The sequence below is a fragment of the Lepisosteus platostomus genome, chromosome 3 (assembly GCF_059453375.1).
Source record: "Lepisosteus platostomus isolate fLepPlt1 chromosome 3, fLepPlt1.hap1, whole genome shotgun sequence".
Taxonomy (NCBI): Eukaryota; Metazoa; Chordata; class Actinopteri; order Semionotiformes; family Lepisosteidae; genus Lepisosteus; species Lepisosteus platostomus.
Genome location: NC_142613.1, coordinates 48,235,590 through 48,256,893, shown reverse-complemented (window position 1 = coordinate 48,256,893; position 21,304 = coordinate 48,235,590). Strand labels below are relative to the sequence as shown.

Genomic DNA, 21,304 nt, shown 5'->3' with positions numbered 1-21,304 from the left:
ATATTCCACATATAATGGCAAGTGCTTTTGTCAGGGTTTGGTGTGCTTTTTTCTCCACTTTGTGTCTATGTTCTTCCTTTAATCAAGGTCTCCAAGCTTTCCATGTGCAAGCAGTATGGCAGGTGACAATCAATGAATGACATAGTTAATCAATTACCACATAGTTAGTGGTGACACATTAGACTGTGTGGGGGTACTGAACAGGCTGATCTGGACCTGAAACATGGGTGTCAAGGATGTCGGAAAGGACGAACTGTGGAATGACAGGAGAGCGAAAAGACCCTACGCGTAGCGGCGAGACGGGGGTTAGCCCGGGCTCAGCTGTTCAGGAAATGCCGTATAGAAACCTATCCCCTCAGGTAGCGGACGTGGGGCGACCTGGTGCTAGGCGGGTCTCAGGACATCCGAACGTCAATGCTGAGCCAGTAGCAGAGCAGAAGCAGGAAATAAATAGGCTACACAACAAGACGCACCAGAAAGACAAGAATAATCACAGGGAACTAGGAATAGGAGGAAAGTAGAGCGCTCTCTAGGTGTACTGGGCATGACAAAGGGGAAAGAGAAGAAGCACAGGGTACAAAGGAAGAAGGGATAATGCTCTGTGACACATGGACAACTGCATGCAGTCACTTCTTTAACTAAGACCCAATTTAGGTTTACCTATCTCCCATGATCACCTGGACACTCCTGTCCCTCATTCAAGCCCTGGAGTAGCTATAAGAACATGCCTTTTGCCTACCTGAATGAGATACTGAGAGCACAGGCTGAGGAGCTCCAGCAGCTGAAGATGACTTCCTGCTGCCAGTACATCTTGAATGATACCTGGCTCCAACAATATCTAAAAAAGAAGAAAAAAGAAATTGATATTTATAGTGGCATGCTGTAGTACTTATATTGATATTCATAGTACTTGGTTTGTACTTTATACTTGGACCCTAACTAATAATAATTTGGTTAGGTAAGATGTTTACCAGCTTCTATACAAAGAGCTCCATATTCAGGAGCATTTATCACAGCACAGAGTCTTCTATCTCAGCACAGCATCTGCAGGATCCCGTCTTCACGATATGTGTCACTTGTTCTTGTGCTCTCTTCCTAGTTCAGCGATCGACTTGTATAGGCTGGAGCAGGGGGCACAGGTGTTATGTGCTCTAGTGAATGCCAGTATCAAACATTGTTTGGCTGGCACTTCGAGAAAAGTAAAGAATCATCTTGCAAGAGTAATCTTGCACAGACTCTTTCGTGGCATCACAACATATTGATTTTGAAATAAGGTGCAAAATTGGTTGTATTTTATAAATATCCATCAAGTTTTTAAAAAAAATATATCAGACTTTTAATATAATATAATTTTTATATCAGACTTCTAATTCCTAAATTTGGAAGTAATGCTAACACAATAATGAGATCTATTCCTGCCTCATATTTTTTATTGTTGTGACAGACAATAGTTTATTAAACAAGTGACCAAATGGCCACAATTTTGCAACACATCACAGCATTGATTTCATTACATTTTCACTGATATGCTTGGAGATATCGGAACATTTAGTGAACACCAATTCACCAATTCACTGATTTCCATGAGACATAAATAGGCAGACATTCAGTGGGTTTTTCAGCCTCATCTGTGCTACATGCACAAAAAAGTGTTTTATCCACCAACCATTACCTCTAAACCCTTGTCTCAATTGGCACATTAACCACATTTGATGCACATGCACCAACAATCCTATCTCTTGTGAGGTCACTTTCAGCCTTCTTTCCCATAGAATATCACAGGGATCTATATTTACACAATGATAAATATTCTGATATACAGTAGTTCTATTTTAGACTAATGTGCAGATGATACCAAGACAAGAGGATCAGCAAACTGTAGAAGTGACAAAGGGGATTCAAAAGAGATTAAATTGAAGAGTAGGCACACAGTTGGCAGAGGACATTGCATATTACTGTACATTAAGTAACCTTTAAAGGTGACCTTAAGTAACATTTATCCAGAAAAGACAAAATAACCATTAGGGCCACACAAGACCTCTCTGAAGTGGCCACACTACGTTTGGAGATCTTTGCAGTTGTAAAGTCCCGAGTTGCAGAGTTTCAGAAAGTGCAAGTCCAGTTGCATGATTTAGAGTGCTTCCAACTATCCACCAGTGGGAGGTCTGTTTCTTAGGCAGAACTGGGCTTCGGAAAGACTAATAGGTGACTGGTCCAGGAAGACCATCTTAATATAATAAGGCATAGATTCAAGTCAGTTAGTGGCAATGTACTGTAATTAATTGCAATCAAAGTTGATGTCCAGGGTAGTTTCCTTTAAATAATTATATCTGACATTCAGGAACTTTGTGTTGGTGAGGAGATCCCAGAGATTTATGTTACAATTGATTACACTAATAGCGATTCTCGCTGCAGTAAAATCTCCAGTCCAGAATTAGAACAAACTCCTGTAACAGCATCACAAGCAGCAGATAAGCCTGTAACACATGGTGATATAAATACTCTTACCCTTTTATTGAAATGAGGAACAGAGCATGTAGCCTGAAAAGTAGCCTGCCAAGACTGCGTAACAACATGGAGAGTACTCAGAGTAAGTAGTATGACGGAAAGAATAGAGGAGAGTCCGGTACTGTAGCTTTCATAGATGTGAGGGTACTGTCTAACAGATAGGACTGAAAGTGGACTTGAAAGTCTGAGATGGATTTTCAGACTTTTCTGTAAAGCAAAAAATAGATGTGTGAAACCAACTAGAAAACCAGATAGATATAGTGGTGAGAGAACTGAAGTATAGCTTCTGCTGGCGCAGAGTTAAGGACTACAGCATTCTTTTTTTGGAGGAGCAATGGCCCTGTCTGTGAAGTTGGCTCCCCTACAAATAGTGTCTCACAAATCTTTTGTGTGTGCCAGTTTCTGCTATAGACACCAGCAATTGGGGGTTCTTTGGTTTCTGATATTTTAAGTATTGTTTTTTCTTGGAAAGTTTATTCCCATTGTTTTGTATTGTACTCAATGTCTCTGAGTCATTCACTTACTCTTATTCAAGTCAATAACACTTCACTCAACAAATCAAACTCATTTCAGTAATTCTGTGGTGCTGTTTCCTTCAGGTGAATTGCTGATCTGAACAAATCTTTCAAATAGATTCAATAAACAACATCCAAGCTCTAGTAGGCTGATTTTTTTCACTTTCAAAAAATCATGTTCAAGGCACCAATAACCAACTCTTTGACCGGATACAGAAAAATACTTTTCTAGTTCCACCAATCAAAATACAGTATATTATAATATGAAGCTTTAAAACAAGAACAGGCAAACCAAGAGTCTAGGGGCACAGTCTAGCTGCTTGTGAGATATTTTCAGCCATCCCATGCCAGCTATTTTGAGTTTTAACAGTTTTTCAAATACATCATTGCTAAAAACAGAAAATAGCATCTGTCAGTTCAGTTTAAGAAAGTCGTTACTACAAGAATTGAAACTGAGAACAATTTTTTCTGGAACTGCAAAGCAAACTGTGCGTGTGATTTAACTGTGGAAATCTTAGCATGTCTGAATGAACTAACAATGTTAATTGAATGAACATCTATAATGTTATTTTTTTGAGTCTGTGAAGTCAAATTAGTGCAGTTCTCAAATAAAATGAAGGATAAAGTGTTTGCTCATTTTCCAAGATGCAGATACAGACCTTTGGAAAAGTATTCAGATCCTTGTACAGGTTTCACATTTTCTTGCTTTAAAGCTTGCAGTCATGAGACAATGAAGTAAAAATAAATATTTTTCTATACTGTATACTGTACAACATACTCCACACATTTTAAAAAAGTAAATAGTCAAAGCACAGTGTCAAAGCAATACTGGAGTGGCTTAAGAATAAGAAAGATAATGTTCTTAAATAAACCTGAGAGAGCCTGAGCGAATCTGCCTAGATACAGTACATGGGCACAGATTGCACCAGCTGTTAATATACAGTACTTTTAGCCTTAGAAATCTTCAATCATTCAGATGTTTAACGGTAAGAATGGCTTTAATACAGTATTTTAGTACACTGTTATAATACAATATTTATAATAAAAAATATATATTAGCATATTTTAATCTCTTATTTTCTAAATTGATTAATGTTTCCATTCTAAATCTGCTCATCCTATTGAGGGTTGCAGCGAGAGTGAAATTAACCATGAGATTGCTTGTACATGAGGCTGCTGTACAATTTCCATGTCCACATTTGGCCCACTGGCCTAAAGGTTTTCCTTCCCCAGCTCTACATAACAGTGAAAATCATACGTATCGAGTCACTGAAGTAAAATTTCTGTATATTGAACATTTTATTTGTTGAAAAAGAAAATAAGTCATAGGAACACCCCCAAACTACCACTTGTGATTACAGTTATAACTTGGCAAAGCATCTCCAAGGAATATTTCAATAGTATGGTGATGTTGATGGGTTGCAGACTTGAAGCAGATTGCATGTAACCAAATGTGAACTTAATGTTAATTTAATTTGTTCCAATACTTATCCTCCCCTGAAATAGGGGGTCGGCCGGCAACAAATGACAATGTTTTAACATGGCCTAACACGTATGCAAAATAATACCCAGAAACAAAAGCCGAAATTCTGTACCTGTTCTATCCTTGATATTTGATTTATTTGAAATGCATGCAACTTTCATGAGAACACAGCTAAAATACCTTTCACAGTATAGTGTCAGAAGCAAACCCCACACAGCCACTTCTTGTAACTATAGCAAAAGTTACTACACAGCTGTTCACTCCATAGATGCACAGTCTGGCAATACAGTATCGTAATGGTACCCAGCCTTGTGCGCAAGGACGTTAATGCCCCTTTGTTTAAATATCTGTATTGAAAATACATATTTATTGAAAAGAAATATTTCATTTTACATTATTTAATATGCAAGACCAAGTGATAAAAGTAAAAATGCTTCTGTTAAAACTTTACAATTGTGCATTATTGAATCACAATGTTAAATGGCAATGGAATGAATATGAGCTGGCAGTGGAAAAACTAAAGGATCTGATGTATAAAACACCACCACAGTATTTGTAAGTTACAAACACGCCACTAGGTGTCACGCACGTTTCAAACCAAATGAAACCCTTTCTTTATAAATTTTCCCACAGTGTTTATTAAGTAAATACAATTCTATACCTTACAGTCCACTGAAGAATCATTTTTTCCTGCATTATAATGTAATGTCATGTACAGTATGTCATTGGCAAGGAAATCTTCACTGACAATTAACAGGACTGGTAGATATTGAAACGTTTAAAATGAGGGACAGAATATTAATCAATTTATCTCCATTACTTTTTTCAGACAAAACTAATTTAAAATAAAGGTTTTAAAAATGGCCAAGTTCGACTCCTAATAAAGATGATCATTAAACCAATTAATCTTAACTTTCATCATTTCAATCAAATCTTTGCACTCTGGAAGGGAGCCACTGAAGTACAATGCCCATGTTGCGCATTGACGTGTGACGGCTCTTCTGAGCCAGCAACAGGTCATATGGAGAAGTGAGAAATGACTTCATCAACTGAATTAAAGAGGAAAATTAGGGAGAAGCTATTGTGTAAACCCAGAGCATAATTTAGCCAGAAACTGAAGTTATCACCCCTACTCTTGAGTACAGTGCCATGTTTAGTGGCCAAGCAATGAGGGCCTCTTTTTAACATCTCAGTCAGAGGATGGATGGGATGTGCATATTATTTGATGCAATAACTGTTGTTATAAAAATCCTAATTTATCTTGAATGTATAACCATGTTTAAGATATTTGGTAAAAAAAAAAAACATTTGTTTTGACAGTTACTGACTCTCATTTGAAGATGTATTTCCAATGAGTATAGGGACAATTACTGTATATGACGCTTGCACAGATTTTCCTACTACATATATATAGATTGTTGGCTCAATCTTTATGATCAATCCCTATGTCAAAGTATATAAATATTTCTGTTACTGAAACCTAACTGAAATTTTCTGGTAACGGTTGTTGTAAAGAAAAACATAATTTATTCATAAACACTACACAATGTGATAAAACTACATGCATGAAAACCATATACCAAAATAAAATTTTACAGACCAGGTCCACTGTTACTGAGCAGCAGCAGAAGAGTAGCAGAAAGTCCTTGTCAATTCTAGTCCTTCCAATTTTCACCATTATTCTCTCAGCCTGGAGATCTGCTCTTATCTGCTCTTTAGACTAAATGTAAATCTTATTATATTGCCAGTGATGTCATTTATTCAAATAATCATAATTGTAGATAATGCATGTTGTTATATAGTGTTGTACAGTGTTTATGAACCACTCTACAACACAAGATAACAACATGGTAACAATGAGTTACCATGTTGGTTTTTAGCCTACCTAAAGTAAAATGTTTCCAGGTGAGATAAAAAATGTTTTTTGTATTAAATTGTTACAAACTGATGAGGGGTAATGTGTGATTAGTCAAAGTCATGCACTAATTGTCATAATTAAGGGGTGTAAATACATTTAAAATAAGGTGAAAAGTAAAAAATCATATCCCGACACCAGCTGCCTAGCAAGTAATTTTCTAAAAGTTAAATAATAAAATACCTCACTAGTTAGGGACAGCTGGTTATGGGCATGGGTCTTCTTTGATCCTCGGACAGAAAAAGAACAGCCAATAACTTAGAAAGCACAAATATCTTTTTCTTTACAAAGAGTGATAAAGACAAACACATTAACTATTGTTTACAAAAATTTCCAAGTACCAGGGCCCTCTGCCCTCATCAGAACCAAAACTTGGTCACCTGGGTCTCTCAATCATAACAGATTCCAAAAGAGTCCGTAAGAGACAAATTCAGTATTAGGGAGTTCAAGCCATTATAATACAAAAGGAACCACTCTGGACAAACTTGCTCCCTAAACTAAAGCCAGACTGGAAGGAAACCTATACTCAATAAATGTATCAAAATACGGCAAAGAGGGGTTTCTCTTGCCTGGTGGTTACCACAAAGAGGAAATAAACATTTACACAATTCTAAAAATACTGTCCATTTACGTCGCATTAGAATTCTATTACCTGGTTAGTTTTTGTCCTCCTGGGATACGCATCAGATTGCTGGAAGTCTGGTTCTTAAAAGGCAGTGCCCATTCACACAGTGAAGCAGCTTTTTATTTGTTAAAAGAGAGAGTTAAAATGGCTAAATGTCTGGTTTGCTGAGTTAGTCTCCTGCTGTAGTTTGGTCACTATTTTGTATGAGATTTCTTTCCATTATTAGGGAATTTCTCTAGAATGTAAATCTCTAGGATTATTGATACTTTTTACTTATCACTACTTCACAGGTTTCTCTATTGAACTAAGTGGTCACGAGAATGCTTAGCCACTATATAATAATCGAAATTGGTATTATTATTATTATCATCTCCGTGACACATTATAATGTTTACATTGTAACACATATATAAGTGTTTATCCAATAATAAAATACCAGTAAACACATAAAATGTCTCTCATATTAACTTGATGTTACCGAATTCTCAGCAGATAAAACCTTGACAATGTCACAGTATCGGGATATGTAAAGGTTTGATATTGAAGAGCAGAGAAGTATTTTGTTACCATGGCAGAAAGTAATCTCACTACTCTACTGTTTGAGATCACATCAATGAAAGGATAAAGGAAAAGCAAACATAGAAAAGTGAAACCCCTTGCCTCCAGGCTATGACGTACAGTATAATGCAAGAGGAGTGGTCCACTGTAATGTAATTGACAGGTCTGTGAATGTGCTGGGACAAAAGCATGTGTTGCAAAGGAATCAGATTTGTCAGCTAACAGATACAGATCCTCAAACCCAAGATGTCTGATTGTCAAGTGCAGGCATAGAATGTCTTTCTCAGTCAAGAAGGGAGGTGTAAAGGTCAGAACAGTCAGGCAGAAGGAAGGCATCAATTACTTCTAACAAGTAAGGACTAGCAGTTCAGGGTTTGTTTTGCCAGACAGATTGTAACACAGTATACACAGACAGACAAATTGCTCATTTTGTGGAAAACACAAATGCACTCGCAGCTCAATGCTGACCTAGATAAGACTCTGCCTTTGTCTATATTCTGTTAGGGAATAACTTTATGGACAAAAAATGGTCATTTATTTGCAACACTGGCACATCTTCCCATAACCCGCTGAAACTGCAAGCAGGGACGAGGGAAAGGTCTTCTTATTTAAAGCCATTAGCTACAAGGGCGAAGAGGGTTGAAAAACATCAGTGTTTTTAAATAAACTTACAATGTAGCACTTAACATGATCAAGAGTGTACAGCATGAATGTACCGCTCTTGCTTGCAATCATTTCAACTGCTCCCTTTGTGTCTAATCTTAATTCTTACACTTTATACTTATTCTCTGGACACTCCACACAAAGCACTTTACAGGTAATGGGGACTCCCCACCACCACCACCACTGTGTGCCAGTATGCTCATTACACATCAGCTTTTGGTGGGGGAGAACAGTGTGATGAAGCCACTTTATAGATGGGGATTATTAGGAGGCCATGATTGGTAAAGGCCAATGGAAAATTTGGCCAGGACGCTGGGGCAACACACTGTTTTCGAGGAACACCCTGGGATTTTTATTGACCGCAAAGAGTCAGGACCTCGGTTTTACATTTCATCCAAAGGACAGCGCCTTTTTACAGTATAGCGTCTCCGTCACTATACTGGGGCATTAGGACCCATACAGACCACAGGGTGAGCATCCCCTACTGGTCACACTAACACCTCTTCCAGAAGCAACCTGTTTTTCCCAGGAGGTCTCGCATCCAGGTACTGGCCAGGCTCACACCTGCTTAACTTCAGTGGGTTACCAATCTATATCAGTTGCAGGGTGATATAGTTGTAAAACACTCAAAGTCAGCAGTCTTTCTTCTACTAAGAAAGGAGATAAACAAATAAAAATATAAAAGAAAGACCTCCCTTCCAATGAGCTTTTAGAAGTGACTTAGTTCTGCTATGTTCTGCATTTCTGCTTAGTTTGTGACATCGACTCAGAAAAACTATGAAATTCCACGTAGCATAGAAAACCTTTCACACACATTTATGTTACCAGAACAGTTGCATGATGTTACAACAGTATTGTTTTAGACAGTAGTTTCCCATGTAAGGAAATCCTACTTACCTGTCCTGTATATGCAAAATCCAGGGCCTGCTTCAGTCCTACACTAGTAACACCGTGCAGATTCACTTCATCAGCTTCACTCTCCACCATACACAGACTGAACATCGCCTAAAAGAATTAAAAAGGGCATTTATGGTTCAAGTACATGTTTGTTATGTTTTTCAAAACAAATACTTATTAAACATGACATAAAAACACCAAAACCTTTTAGTGAAATGAACAGATTGCTCCAGGAATCTGTGCTTAAATCAAACTTTGTTTAGCATACTCAACACAACACAGCCTTATGTGTATACTAAAAAAAACATGTACACAGGATATACTAAGCATCAAAAGAAACAATCATTCTATTTTATATAGCATTTTGGATCTTGGTTAAAGTGTTTTTGAGATTATTTTGTATTTATACATGACTGACTGTGGAAAACTCAGTTTTGCTGTACTGCAAGCAATGAATCATCTCATTAGGGAGATAGTTGATTGGGCATTGGTGACTAGGTGATTTACCTTAATGATGGTCACATCTGGTGAAATTCAAGCAAAAGAAATACAGAAAAGAACCTTCCTATCAGTAGAACAAAACCTTCAAGCCATCATCGGTATGTTAGAGCAGAACCTGAGGTGGATTCACCAGCAGTACAGCCAAGTCCTGTTTATTGATGAAGCAAGGTTTCATGCAGACCACCCTGATGAATGTCAGCAGTGGTGCAGATGTGTAGAACAATATGTTAACCGGTAAGCACAACGGACTACTTGATGTTAAGGTCCCATTGTGATTGGACAAGCAAGAGTTACTATTCCCTCCAGAAGTCCAATTGTAATGATTGATTAAGTCCTTACTTGTTGCCCTTCCTTAGGTTCATTCTGAACTGATAACATTTCAGCTGGACAATGCAAGTCTTCTCATGTAAAACAGCTTTCTTACAAGATGGGAATGTGACTTTTTATGCACAGCAGACTTGAGCTCCATTTAACATTTGTGGGATGAGCTAGGATGAATTGAGGACTAAAGTGCAACGAAGCAGAATGCAAACACAAGTGAACAGGCACATGCTTGTTGTAAAAGCTCCTTCTATATAAGTGGAACGGGGCAGAATCCATAAGACAGCACCTTCAACCTAGTCCAAAGTATGTACTGTAGACATACAATCTGTATTATTTCAAATGGTGTCCACACACATTGCTAGCCTACAGTGGAGAGAAAAAGTTTGTGAATCTCCTAGATTGATCTGTATTTTTGTACTTTTTAGTCCTGAATATAATTCGATTTTTATTGAAGTCTTAATAAAATCTTAGGATACCTAATTAAATGTGTAATTTAAAGATATAAGACATACGTGGATTATCTAATGAACAAAATGATCTAACAGTAAAATATTTACATGTGAAAAAGTCTCTGAACCCTTAGATTCAGTAACTTGTGGCACCTCCTTCAGCAGCAATGACTTCAACTAGATTTGTTTTCCTGCAAATGTTTTAGGCATTTGTTCCATTATTCCTTACAGTGCTGTGACATTTGAGGATTTCCTTGCATGAACAGCTCGTTTCAGATCATGCCAAAACATTTCAATGGGATTAAGGTCTGGGCTTTGACTTGGCCAATCAAAAATGTGAAACTTCCTTCTTCAGCCATTCTGTTGTAGATTTGCTTGTGTCTTTAGGGTCATTGTCTTGGTGCATGACCTACTTTAGCCTCAGCTTCTGCTGATGAATAGACGGTCTGACATTCTTCTCCAAAATTTTGCTGATGTAACCCTGACTTCATGGCTCTATTAATGCTAGCAAGCCGTCTAGATCCCGAGGTACCAGAGCAGCCCCAAACTACAGTACTCCCACCACCAGGTTTGATGGTCGTGATGGGTTTTTCTGATTGAAGGCAGTGATTGGATTCAAATTTGTTGGAGTTATATTATTTATTTCATCTCTCTATCAAAATTGTGCAAACAGAACTTAATGTAATTACTACAGTAGTTGCGTAACAAATTTATAGTCACTTCAGCATAAATAAAAGTGGCCGATCTCCCGCTGGGATCATTTTGAATAAAACCATGTGCACAAATAGTTTTTCTGATTAACCCACACAGCACATTTCTGTCTCTCCGACACTTTACTTAATTCTCTTCTGTTCAGATATTGTGGCAATGTTGAAAACAATATATATTTTTAAAAATTATTCTGACTTCCATGACAGTTTTCTTTACTTAGTCTTGGTCCTTGCGGTATCTTATCTTAAAATTCACTGAAGTCCTTTTTAACCGGTTCTTGTCCCTTTTAATCATCTTATAAAGTCCATCCTTTTTCGTCAAAGATTTTTTAGAATTTTTATAAAGTGTAAAATGTTTTATTATACTGTACAGTATATGCAGTATAATATCCATCCATCCATTTTCTTACTGCTTTATCCAATCTGGGGTCACGGGAGAGCCGGAGCTTATTCTGGCAAACAATGGGTACAAGGCAGGATACACCTTGGTCTAACGCCCTGTTAGACCATTACAGGCCAAACAGAGACACAGACACATGCAACACCAGGGCCAGTTTTGCCAGAAGCCAATTAACCTACCAGCATGTCTTTGGACTGTGGGAGGAAACTGAAGCACCGAGAGGAACATGAACATGACAACAAAGATAACACCCCAGGAATTCAACCCTTTGCCCCAGCACCGTGAGGCACCAATGTTTGTTTTGGATTCTATTTGAACAATTTCAAAATATACCTCTAAAAAAGCCGAATTGCGTTATGATCACATTATAATTGCAGTAAAGCATAAAATATAGACATTTAGTTCACATATTTATAAGATATCATTGATAGCACTGGTGACAAGGGAAAGCTTAAGATATTAATATTATTTTATACAAGTTAGTCAGAAACGTACACCTCCTACCTTTATTAATACGCTTAGGTTATATCAAACTGAATGTTACTAAATGAACTATTATATTGATAGAAAGTAATTGTACATGTACGGTACATTTGCTATTCACTTAACTGCATATGTAAGGTTGGGATTCAAAGCCAACAAACTCTTATGGTATTCAGCAGGCAATTTCTTTGCAGTGGTCATAATTAAAACAGTTATGGCTGAATGAACTGAGACTAAATCTTCACGTTGAAGCACCAGTACTTACCGTATCTGACAGAGTTAAGAAGTCAGTAAAAAAAGGATTTCTTGGTAAGAAGGTTCAGTCACATGCTTTTTGAGACAACACTTGGATAGATTAAAAGTGATTAAATCTGACAGCAAATCTCCCGTGGTTTAATAGGATGTTTAATTTAAAAAACAACAACGTTAATGTCAACTGTTTATTCCTGCGGCTAATTAAGCAATGCAAGTACTGGCTGCCTAATCTAGCATGCAATCATAATTGGAACTTGGTTTATCATGATAACATGACAGTGGGTGCCTTTTTGTGCACTTTGGAATCGCTGTAGTCATGTGTTTTCAAGTCTCGGTTCAGATCCAGCCGACACAAGAGGAGAATGAGACACGGGCAGGCTCTTCCAAGGCACCCGCCTAGGAGTCACTTGCAGTTTAGCATTACACAGTCTGCACAGCTTCACACAGGAGGGCCAGGAGTGTCCTGCACTGACATAGCTGCGAACCTCCAGGGGTTCACCCACCCCGATCAGCACAATTGTAGCCAGCTGCTTGGAGAACCCGTGTCACGGTTGACTAGTGCGCAGTGACCAAGGTTCGAATCCATAGCTCCTACACGACAGAGCTCAATCTGCACTCCGCCCAGCACCTTCATTGGCTGAGTTCAGCCTTCTGCAATGGCATGAGTGACAGAAAGCAGAGTACCATCTAGCTGCTTTTAACAAGCCTCCAGACAAAGTAACAACTGTTAGATTGAATTAGTGTTAATAAAGGAGCTGTTTACAGAAGGTTGTTCAGTTTTAGATGGCTAAGACGTTTTGTGGCACACTGAATTTGATATGCAACCTCATTTATTCACACAAACTCAAATGCCCATCCTATTCATATTACAGTTAGTACCTAAGTGTCGTGTTTCAAAAATACACATATGAACTGTCACAGTAAATGCAGTAAAAAGGATTACATCTTTTGACAACAACATGTTTTATCTCAATTGGAACTATGGGAAACCTTAACCCAAGACAGCACTCTGATCTGAACTCTGACAGACATACTGTATGTTACACAACAAAAAAAAACCTTGGAGATCAGATTTACTTGTCATGGATAACAAACTTTTTCTTCTGTAAGCCATGTGACTTCCCTATTTTGTCAGTCAAATCGTTTTTGTATTGAAGACAGAAGCTAGAAGGCAAGGGGATAGAACCTAAATAGTTAAAAAGTAAAATAGCAAAAAAGTAAATAATAAGTTAAATAGCATTTCGGATGGACATCCATGACAGAGTAATGCAGAGTAAAATTAAAATTCGTAATACTTAAGGACTTATACTTCAACTCACTTCGACTTTTAAGCAATATGCTCACTGTAAAACAATAAATTACATGTATGATATAGGAGTTCCATGTACAGCATTGTGCCTTGCAATATAAAACATCCAGAAAATTAAAAGGGGCTGTATTAAAATATATGTGGGCATCAAAGGGATCTAAAACCATTCAAGCATGCTACTTTTTTGCACAAAAAGAATTATACAGACAGGGGGCATTCCAAAAGGATAAAAGGCTTCTGTCACATTCAGTTTAATGTTCAAATGTTCAAAACTTTTGCATTAAAGCAAAACATCAGCTCTCTGTGAGGTGCATTTAACCATTTCTCATTAATATTTGTAAAACAATGCTTAATGACATACTGAATTGGACATGAGGTACCACAGAAAAAGGAAAAATTTCTTTCTGTGCATATTCATAAAATCCCAGTCAAGTTCTGTTCTTACACACTGCACCTAAGTCAATATTTAATGTGAAACTTCTGTTCAAACTTTTCTTAGAAGCTAAAAAAACCTTTTTACTGTCTGAGAATTTTTTTCAGCCCAAGTTAACAACAGGTGGCTTCATGGGATTTTTCTTTCTTACAACAATTTTGAATTATTCAGGATTCCTTTTTTGCTCCTTTTACTGTACTTAAAATTAAATAAGCAGATTCTCTTCAAACAAATCTTTATCTCAAGAAGCAGACCATTATGCTATTTGTAAAATTTTCTGTAACAATTTGAGATCTCCAAATAATTATTAGATGGCAATTTATTTAAAAACTACAACTTATTTATTAAGAGATTTAAGGGTGTGCTTCTTTCTCCCTGTCATCTTGAATTGCAGAACTGATCTAAAGGGCTGATTATTCAGACAGAAAGGAATGATCAATTCACATGTAATAACCAGAAAAGTCATTTTTAACCTCAGGGTCATCTGTCTGCCTCTAACTAGATGCAAGTTACATTCTATACCAGAACAGAATCTAAACCAATTATCACCAATCGTGCCAATTTTTTTACAGCCCACAGTGACATTTGCTTTGCTTGCCACATATGATTAATTCCTGATCAACCCATGAAATGACAGCATTTATATACTGTATAAGATCCTGTATATACAGAATTGGCTTCACAAGAAAACACAATAGAAATGTTTTACTGTCATCTTACTGCAAACAACACTCTTGTAACAATTGTTTTATGTTTTGAGCTTCTTGCCAGTTTGAGAAGTCGAGGTTTATATCTGACTGAGTGTTTATTGTTGTTATAATGTTTAAAATGTAATCTTTTTATTTACAAGTTTACATCAGGCTCTACATGAACATGACTAATAATAAATTTACATTTCTAAAACTGTACCATTTGCTTTTCTTGTATACATGTTAAAGCAGCCAAAACCTTCTCATTAACCTTCTCATTAACACCTCAATGGTATAACAAGCAATTCAGAATATTAAAAGAAAAAAAATCTGATACGTAAGCATGCATTATTATGTTTTGCAACAACATGTGTTCCATGAGTGCAATTGTATGAAAAGTCAGTGCTTTGTATATAGAAGAATATCACTGTATACAATGAATAGTGTAAACCAAAGGGTGAAGAATTTATATTCCAACATGATAATTACACATAGCAACACTAATTTTCAGTGAGCTTTTTTAGTATGACCAGCTCATTTTGAGAAGATCAATACATTTTCAAAGAAATAATTAATGCTAATGCTGATATTCCTCATCTTATATTCTTAGCAACCCCTTGAATTTCACTTCCACTGTGATTCATATGAAATGCTGAATGTATGTAACCATGCTTAAAATGGAAATAAATGCCACCCCACTTGGTTTTCAACAAGGTAAAGTAAATTTCTCCCATGGAAATATTCATCTTGTCTGCTTTGTGGAAAAAATACAGTGGCAGCTATCTCGCCTATCTAAGTCTATCTCCAAAAAAGGAGATTAAACAAGTGTGTTAATCTAACTAAGCCTCTTCCTATGTGGTTAAGTACAAAAATTACTTTGTCAGCAAATTACATTAGAATTATCCTGCATTTTCTGACTACAACACATTTAACTCTTCCCTATATGGTTGTGAAAAATAGATGTATTGGCAATCAAAATTAAACCCAGGAAATCTTATCAATTTAATCAAATAAAGGGAGAAAAAGGAGACATAAAGTTTTCCAGTAAGAGGCCATTGGGCTCTACTACAGTAGCTTGTTTGGTTTTAAGTAGCTAAGATCTTACACTGTTGTAGCAGCAATGCTTATTATTAAGACCGAATTAAGTGCTGCTGTGCTTTTCCCAGTAAGGTCCATCTCTCTCATTTCTGTGGTCCAAGCCATAGAGGAGCTATTCATGTTTGTACACCGTTTTAGGGATGTTTGTCTTCCTGATAAGGAACAGTTCCCACGATCGGGATGCCACCAGCTACAGTATCATGATAGATGCCCACTCTTCGTCCTGGTTTCTAGTGAGACCCTAAGCACATCTGGATTGTGGTCCTAGAGTCAGAGGTCATGGTCAGTCATTCCTCAAATTGACCAACCAATCAGGAACCTGCAGGATATGGGAACCCCAACTGTCTGGCAACCTTTTGACCAATCACCAACCATACTGTATGTCGTCCAGTTAAAAGGCATTGCACAGAGCTTTGAGATTGCTCCTCAGTTCACTCTCGCGCTCCATCAGACTTGCTTGAGCAACTTGGCTGTCTGACAATCACGTGACTGCCAGTGCTGTTGTCTGAGTGTTGGTAACTTTTTTCCAAGTTCCGAGCCAGAGAGAGACTATACATATAGACAGAATTCTGCCCGGGGTCAAGCCTGCAGCAAGACTGCGTGAACTGCTAGCAACCACCGTTGTATCCATCTGATCACCAGAGCAATACGGTTGGACTTTTGTCGACATATGAATACTCTTATTCAGAGGTAGCCGCTACGCTGGGAGCAAACCAAGTTTCTCCCCCCAAAGAGTGACTTGCTCTGACTACGCAGTCACCTCTGTGCACAGACTTCCACTCGTCCAGCTCGACACTAACTAGCAGGTCCCCGGAGAGTAACAATGGTCCAGCATGAAGCTGACAGAGGAACACTCTCTCTCCTTCTCCCCACGATTCCGAACTGCACCAGGGCTGGTGGGGCATCGAGCCAGAAGACCACTGAGTGGATACCGCTTCGACAGAGCCTGTCAGCTGTTTCTTCACTGTCCTTGCCGGGAGATACGAATCCAATACTGTATTAGTATAAATTCAATATAAGATAAGATAAGATCACTTTTTTTGGCCATATACAATTTCTTGAATTAGAAACTGGTCTTTTTGCATACCCCAACTTGCTCTCCATGAGACACACAGATAGGGAGAGAAGCTTGGGGTCAGAACACCCTGGAGTAGTTGGTGTTAAGGGCGTTGCTCAGGGACCCAACGGAGTAGGATTCCTCTGCCAGCCGGGGGATACAAACTCATCCACAGAGCCACCGCACCACCCCCAATTCTACATTACCGACCTTGAGAATTCATTTGCTATTTCAACACAGGTTGATATCAATTTAATTCATATAAGTTATGTATTTACCTATAAGTATCTAATGTAGAATCTGTATTAATGAGACTGATTAATGAGATAGTATAGCCGAATGGTATACGAAATGCATACCTGTATTCCTTGCCTTGTACTGTATCTCTTCGTGATTGTGATATATTCTGTATCTTGGTAACTCTCACAATAAGATCTTCTGTCTGTATCCAGGCAGATTGTCATATGTTTTATATGCACAATCTTATGTATTAATAAGTGTATTTTGTGTATTTGAACCCATGTGGGTATTGCTGATTATTCTGACGATTGAATCCTAATAGCCAAAGAACCACCACATGAATTACTGTTACAATTAGTAAATTGTCCCAGTAAATTCACGAAACTACACATGAAAGAAATGATGGTACAATATTTGCTTCAATAAAGTGGTTAGGTAGCGTAATCCAGACTCCCAGAATGCTTGTGTAAATACAGAAGTTTCCTGTTCTAAGTTTTAAACACCTTTGTTTCTACATGGGTGCTCTGGTCTGTTTGCACTGATGATTCTGAGTACATCCCCTACCTTAACCTTGTGAGTGGTTTTGAGAATTGTGAATACCTGAAGGACAGTAATCATGCTATCAACCCTCCTTCTTGCCGTGTACTTAATCGGCTCACCGGGAGTGTTTATTAATAGTTGCAAACCCCTGTCTTCATGGCAACCAGAGAACTGGATAAACACACAGAAAGGAATCCTCTGAGGTCATACTTATTGAGCTTGATTTATTTGATTTAGTCAGTCTCACAGACTGTGACCGGCTAAGTTATGTTTACGAAAAGGAATATTATTGGATTATTTATGTATATAGCCAGCTATCAACAGGAAACTAAAAATGTCAAATGAGCCAAATTTTCAATATTTTTACAGAAAAAAATGTCAATTTCTGTTCTATGAGTCTCCCTCTAGGAGGAAAGATATAATAAGAACAATTGTGTATCATCAGAGTTTTATTTATATATGAAAAAGTTGTGAGGTTTGTTTGACAAAGTGTGCTAAAATATGCCCATCAGAACTCTTTTATAAAACATTACAAACGTGTTCCATGCTCACCCATTTCACCCAGAATATAGATTATTGTGCTTGTCATTAACTTTATTGATATAGTGTAGTAGGGAAAATTTTAACATGTGTACTTGTGCTTTTAAATTGTAGAAATTGAACGTGAAAATATGCTTAATTAACTGATTCCACACTAGTTTATGCACTTAGTTCATGCATACTGTACTAGTGTAGCAGAGTGCAGCAGCTGCAGCAGGGTCTCATAACTTTCAGTCAAAAAAAAACTCTCCGTACCACATGGTACACCGACATGTCTGCTAGATCCAGCTTGATCCTTCTCCCATATCATTGAGAATAACCTAAACAATCCTAGATACCTGTTCTCCACCATCGCTCAAATGCTAAAGCTTAACTGCGCCACTACATTACCTGCCTCATTCCAACTTTGCTTAACACTTTTTTCAGATTAGATCAGATTAGGCATCACATTTTTTCCACCATGCTTACTACTACCACACCTTCTCCCTGCATGCCTGTTTTTAGCAGTTCTCCTCTTTCTTGTTTCTCTTAACTTGAAACTGTGTGCCTTAATAAATTGGGATCGCGTATTATTCTCATCACCTGTGTACAAGATCCCATTCTTTCTGTTTTATTTCAATCCTGTTTTCCAGCCCTCTGCCCTACTGTCCTCCGCATAATAAATGAGTCCTTGATTACTGGAGCAACATCCTTTAAAATGGCTTCAGTTACACCTGTGCCTAAAAAAACAAACATGGCTCTGGACAACCTAAAACATGTCTGTCCTATAGCTAACTTGCCTTTTTTGTGTAAATTTTAGAACATGCGGTTGTAATATAATTTAACAATTACCTCAGACAATTACATAGCACAGAACTGCCCTAGTTAAGTTACTAACTATCTTCTTATGTCAGCTAATTCCAGTTCTCTATCTATCCTAATTGTCTAAGACCTAGTGCTGCTTTTGACACTGTTAATGATTACATTTTACTCTCCCATCTCAAAACTGTATTTGGGGTTTCTGACATGCTCTTAAATGGTTCAGCCCTTATCGAACTCATTGCTGACACTTTGTTTCTCTTGAGGGTTTTTACTTCTAAAGTTGGGTTTGTTAAGTCTGGTGCTTCCATTCTACGTGTTCCTACTTCAGATGCTGTATGTCCATGCTAAAACTTAAACAGAAGTAGTTGTCTCTGTACTCTCTAATTGCATCTATGACATAACCTGGGGGACACAAAATGTCCTTTAATGAAACTGCGACAAGACTGAGGTCATGCTATTTGGCACCTCCCATCGACTATGTAAAGCCAATGCAGTAACCCTATCTGTGGATGGCAGTGTGCTTGAATTTCAATCAAAACTGAAGAACGTGGGGGTCATATTCGATCCTGACTTGACATTTAACCCTCATGTGTAGTATAGTCTAAAAAACATAATTCTTCCATTTCAAGGCTCGCCCTGTGTTGTCTATGACTGTCACATAAACTGTTACATTCAAGAAATTCATATTTGCGTTTATGATATTAAAATGAATGATAAGTGCAATATTCTATTTTATTAACAGTCATAATTTGGGTAATTTCATCCACATATAATGTAACAAGATTATAATCATATTGGAACAAAAATATACTTCATTGAATATAGTCAGTGATGACTGTCTATTATTTGAGGTAATATCTGCATGAAGTCAGTAAAAGCTCAGCAAACGCTTTGTGTAGAGTTTCTATCTATAGTTGATTGGAGTGACAATCATCTGAGACACTCAAACCTTTGCTGCAGCCACATTGAATTCTTGCCAGTTTTTGAGGTGTTCTGACTTAAATTATTTCTTTGGCACGTAAAATGCGAACTCAGACTACATCCAGAAATTGACTTTGTCTGTCTAAGGTTTTCATTTTTTGCCTCAAGATAAACCCTTTGTTTGCACTGGGTATATATCATTGTCATTGTCATGCTACATTTTTGTAAGTATGGAAGAGACAAACAAAATTATGTGAATATACTGTATGAGTACTAGGCTTTATGTTATGGGAAATTAAGCAATATTCCAGCAAAGAGCCAACTACAAGCAATTATTGCTAGGCAGAACACAAATAAATGTAATAACACAGATATGTTATAAAATACTGTATGTATAGGAAAAGGCTTCCTTCAAACATGAAAGTGAAATTTCTTTCCCAATTAAAAGCAATGCAGGGGCTTGAAAGAAACAGCAAAGTAGTAACTTCTTGAGAGGAAAGAAAGCCAGCTTCTGAACAATACCTTTCTTTAGAAACCGTGATCCAGACTATCCAGTTCTACTGTAACTTCTGAAAAAACAATGAAATCACTGTCTGAAACTCTTGTGACTCAGTTTAATTACACATGGTTGATTGCTTTTTCTATTTATAGCACAGACAGGATTATAAACTAAAAAACTATCAGGCAGTTAATTAATATAACACCAAAGCAGACCCCATCACCTGCAATAACCAAAACAACAGAAATACTAGATTTCACGGAGCACTAAATGATCCAATTTGATTAAGAAATAGTTGTTTGTCTAACTTGAACATAAATGCATATAAGTATGTTACTCTATAGCCTTATCAATGTGTCACAGAAAACTCTGTGTTTTAACAACACAAAGAAGCTTTACAGCTCCAAAGTTCCCTACATGGCACTACAGTAGCACTGCACACTCAGACAGATTTCTGGTCAATGACTTTCTCTCTGCTATGGTAGATGTCACAAAAAGACAGAGTAAAATTAGGGCCCCCACCACTTAAAGTGTGAATCTAGAAGTTTAGGTATGACACTGCTACAACAACCATAATAAAAAGGAAGTGTACTGTACATCATTGGCAAGGAATGATGTTCATTTTTATTTTAAAAGTAAAGCAAGCGAAACTGTTTGGCGTAATGTGTGAATCTGCCTTCTCTCACATTAACTTAATTTTACAATGTACATGTACAGTAGATAGCAAGGCATCATGGTAGTGCAGTGGTTAGCACTGCTGCCTCACAGCACTGGGGCTGTGGGTTCAGTTCCTGGGGAAGTATCTTCATGCAGTTTGTGTGTTCTCCCCCTATTTGTATGGGTTTCCTCTAAGTGCTCTGGTTTTCTCCCACAGCCCAAAGACACTGGTAG

At 37.5% G+C, this 21,304-nt stretch overlaps 1 protein-coding gene across 4 annotated transcripts in view; it reads right to left on the bottom strand.

Moving 5' to 3' along the window:
- The window catches only part of klhl32 (kelch-like family member 32), an 81,656-nt gene that overhangs the window by 34,011 nt on the left and 26,341 nt on the right, over positions 1 to 21,304 (bottom strand). For all 4 annotated transcript variants that reach the window (XM_088625861.1, XM_088625862.1, XM_088625864.1 and 1 more), the window contains 2 exons: positions 9,165 to 9,272; positions 740 to 838 (listed from right to left, as the gene is read on the bottom strand). In XM_088625861.1, the coding sequence (XP_088481987.1) occupies positions 740 to 838; positions 9,165 to 9,272 (207 nt within the window). The remainder of the gene's footprint in view (positions 1 to 739; positions 839 to 9,164; positions 9,273 to 21,304) is intronic.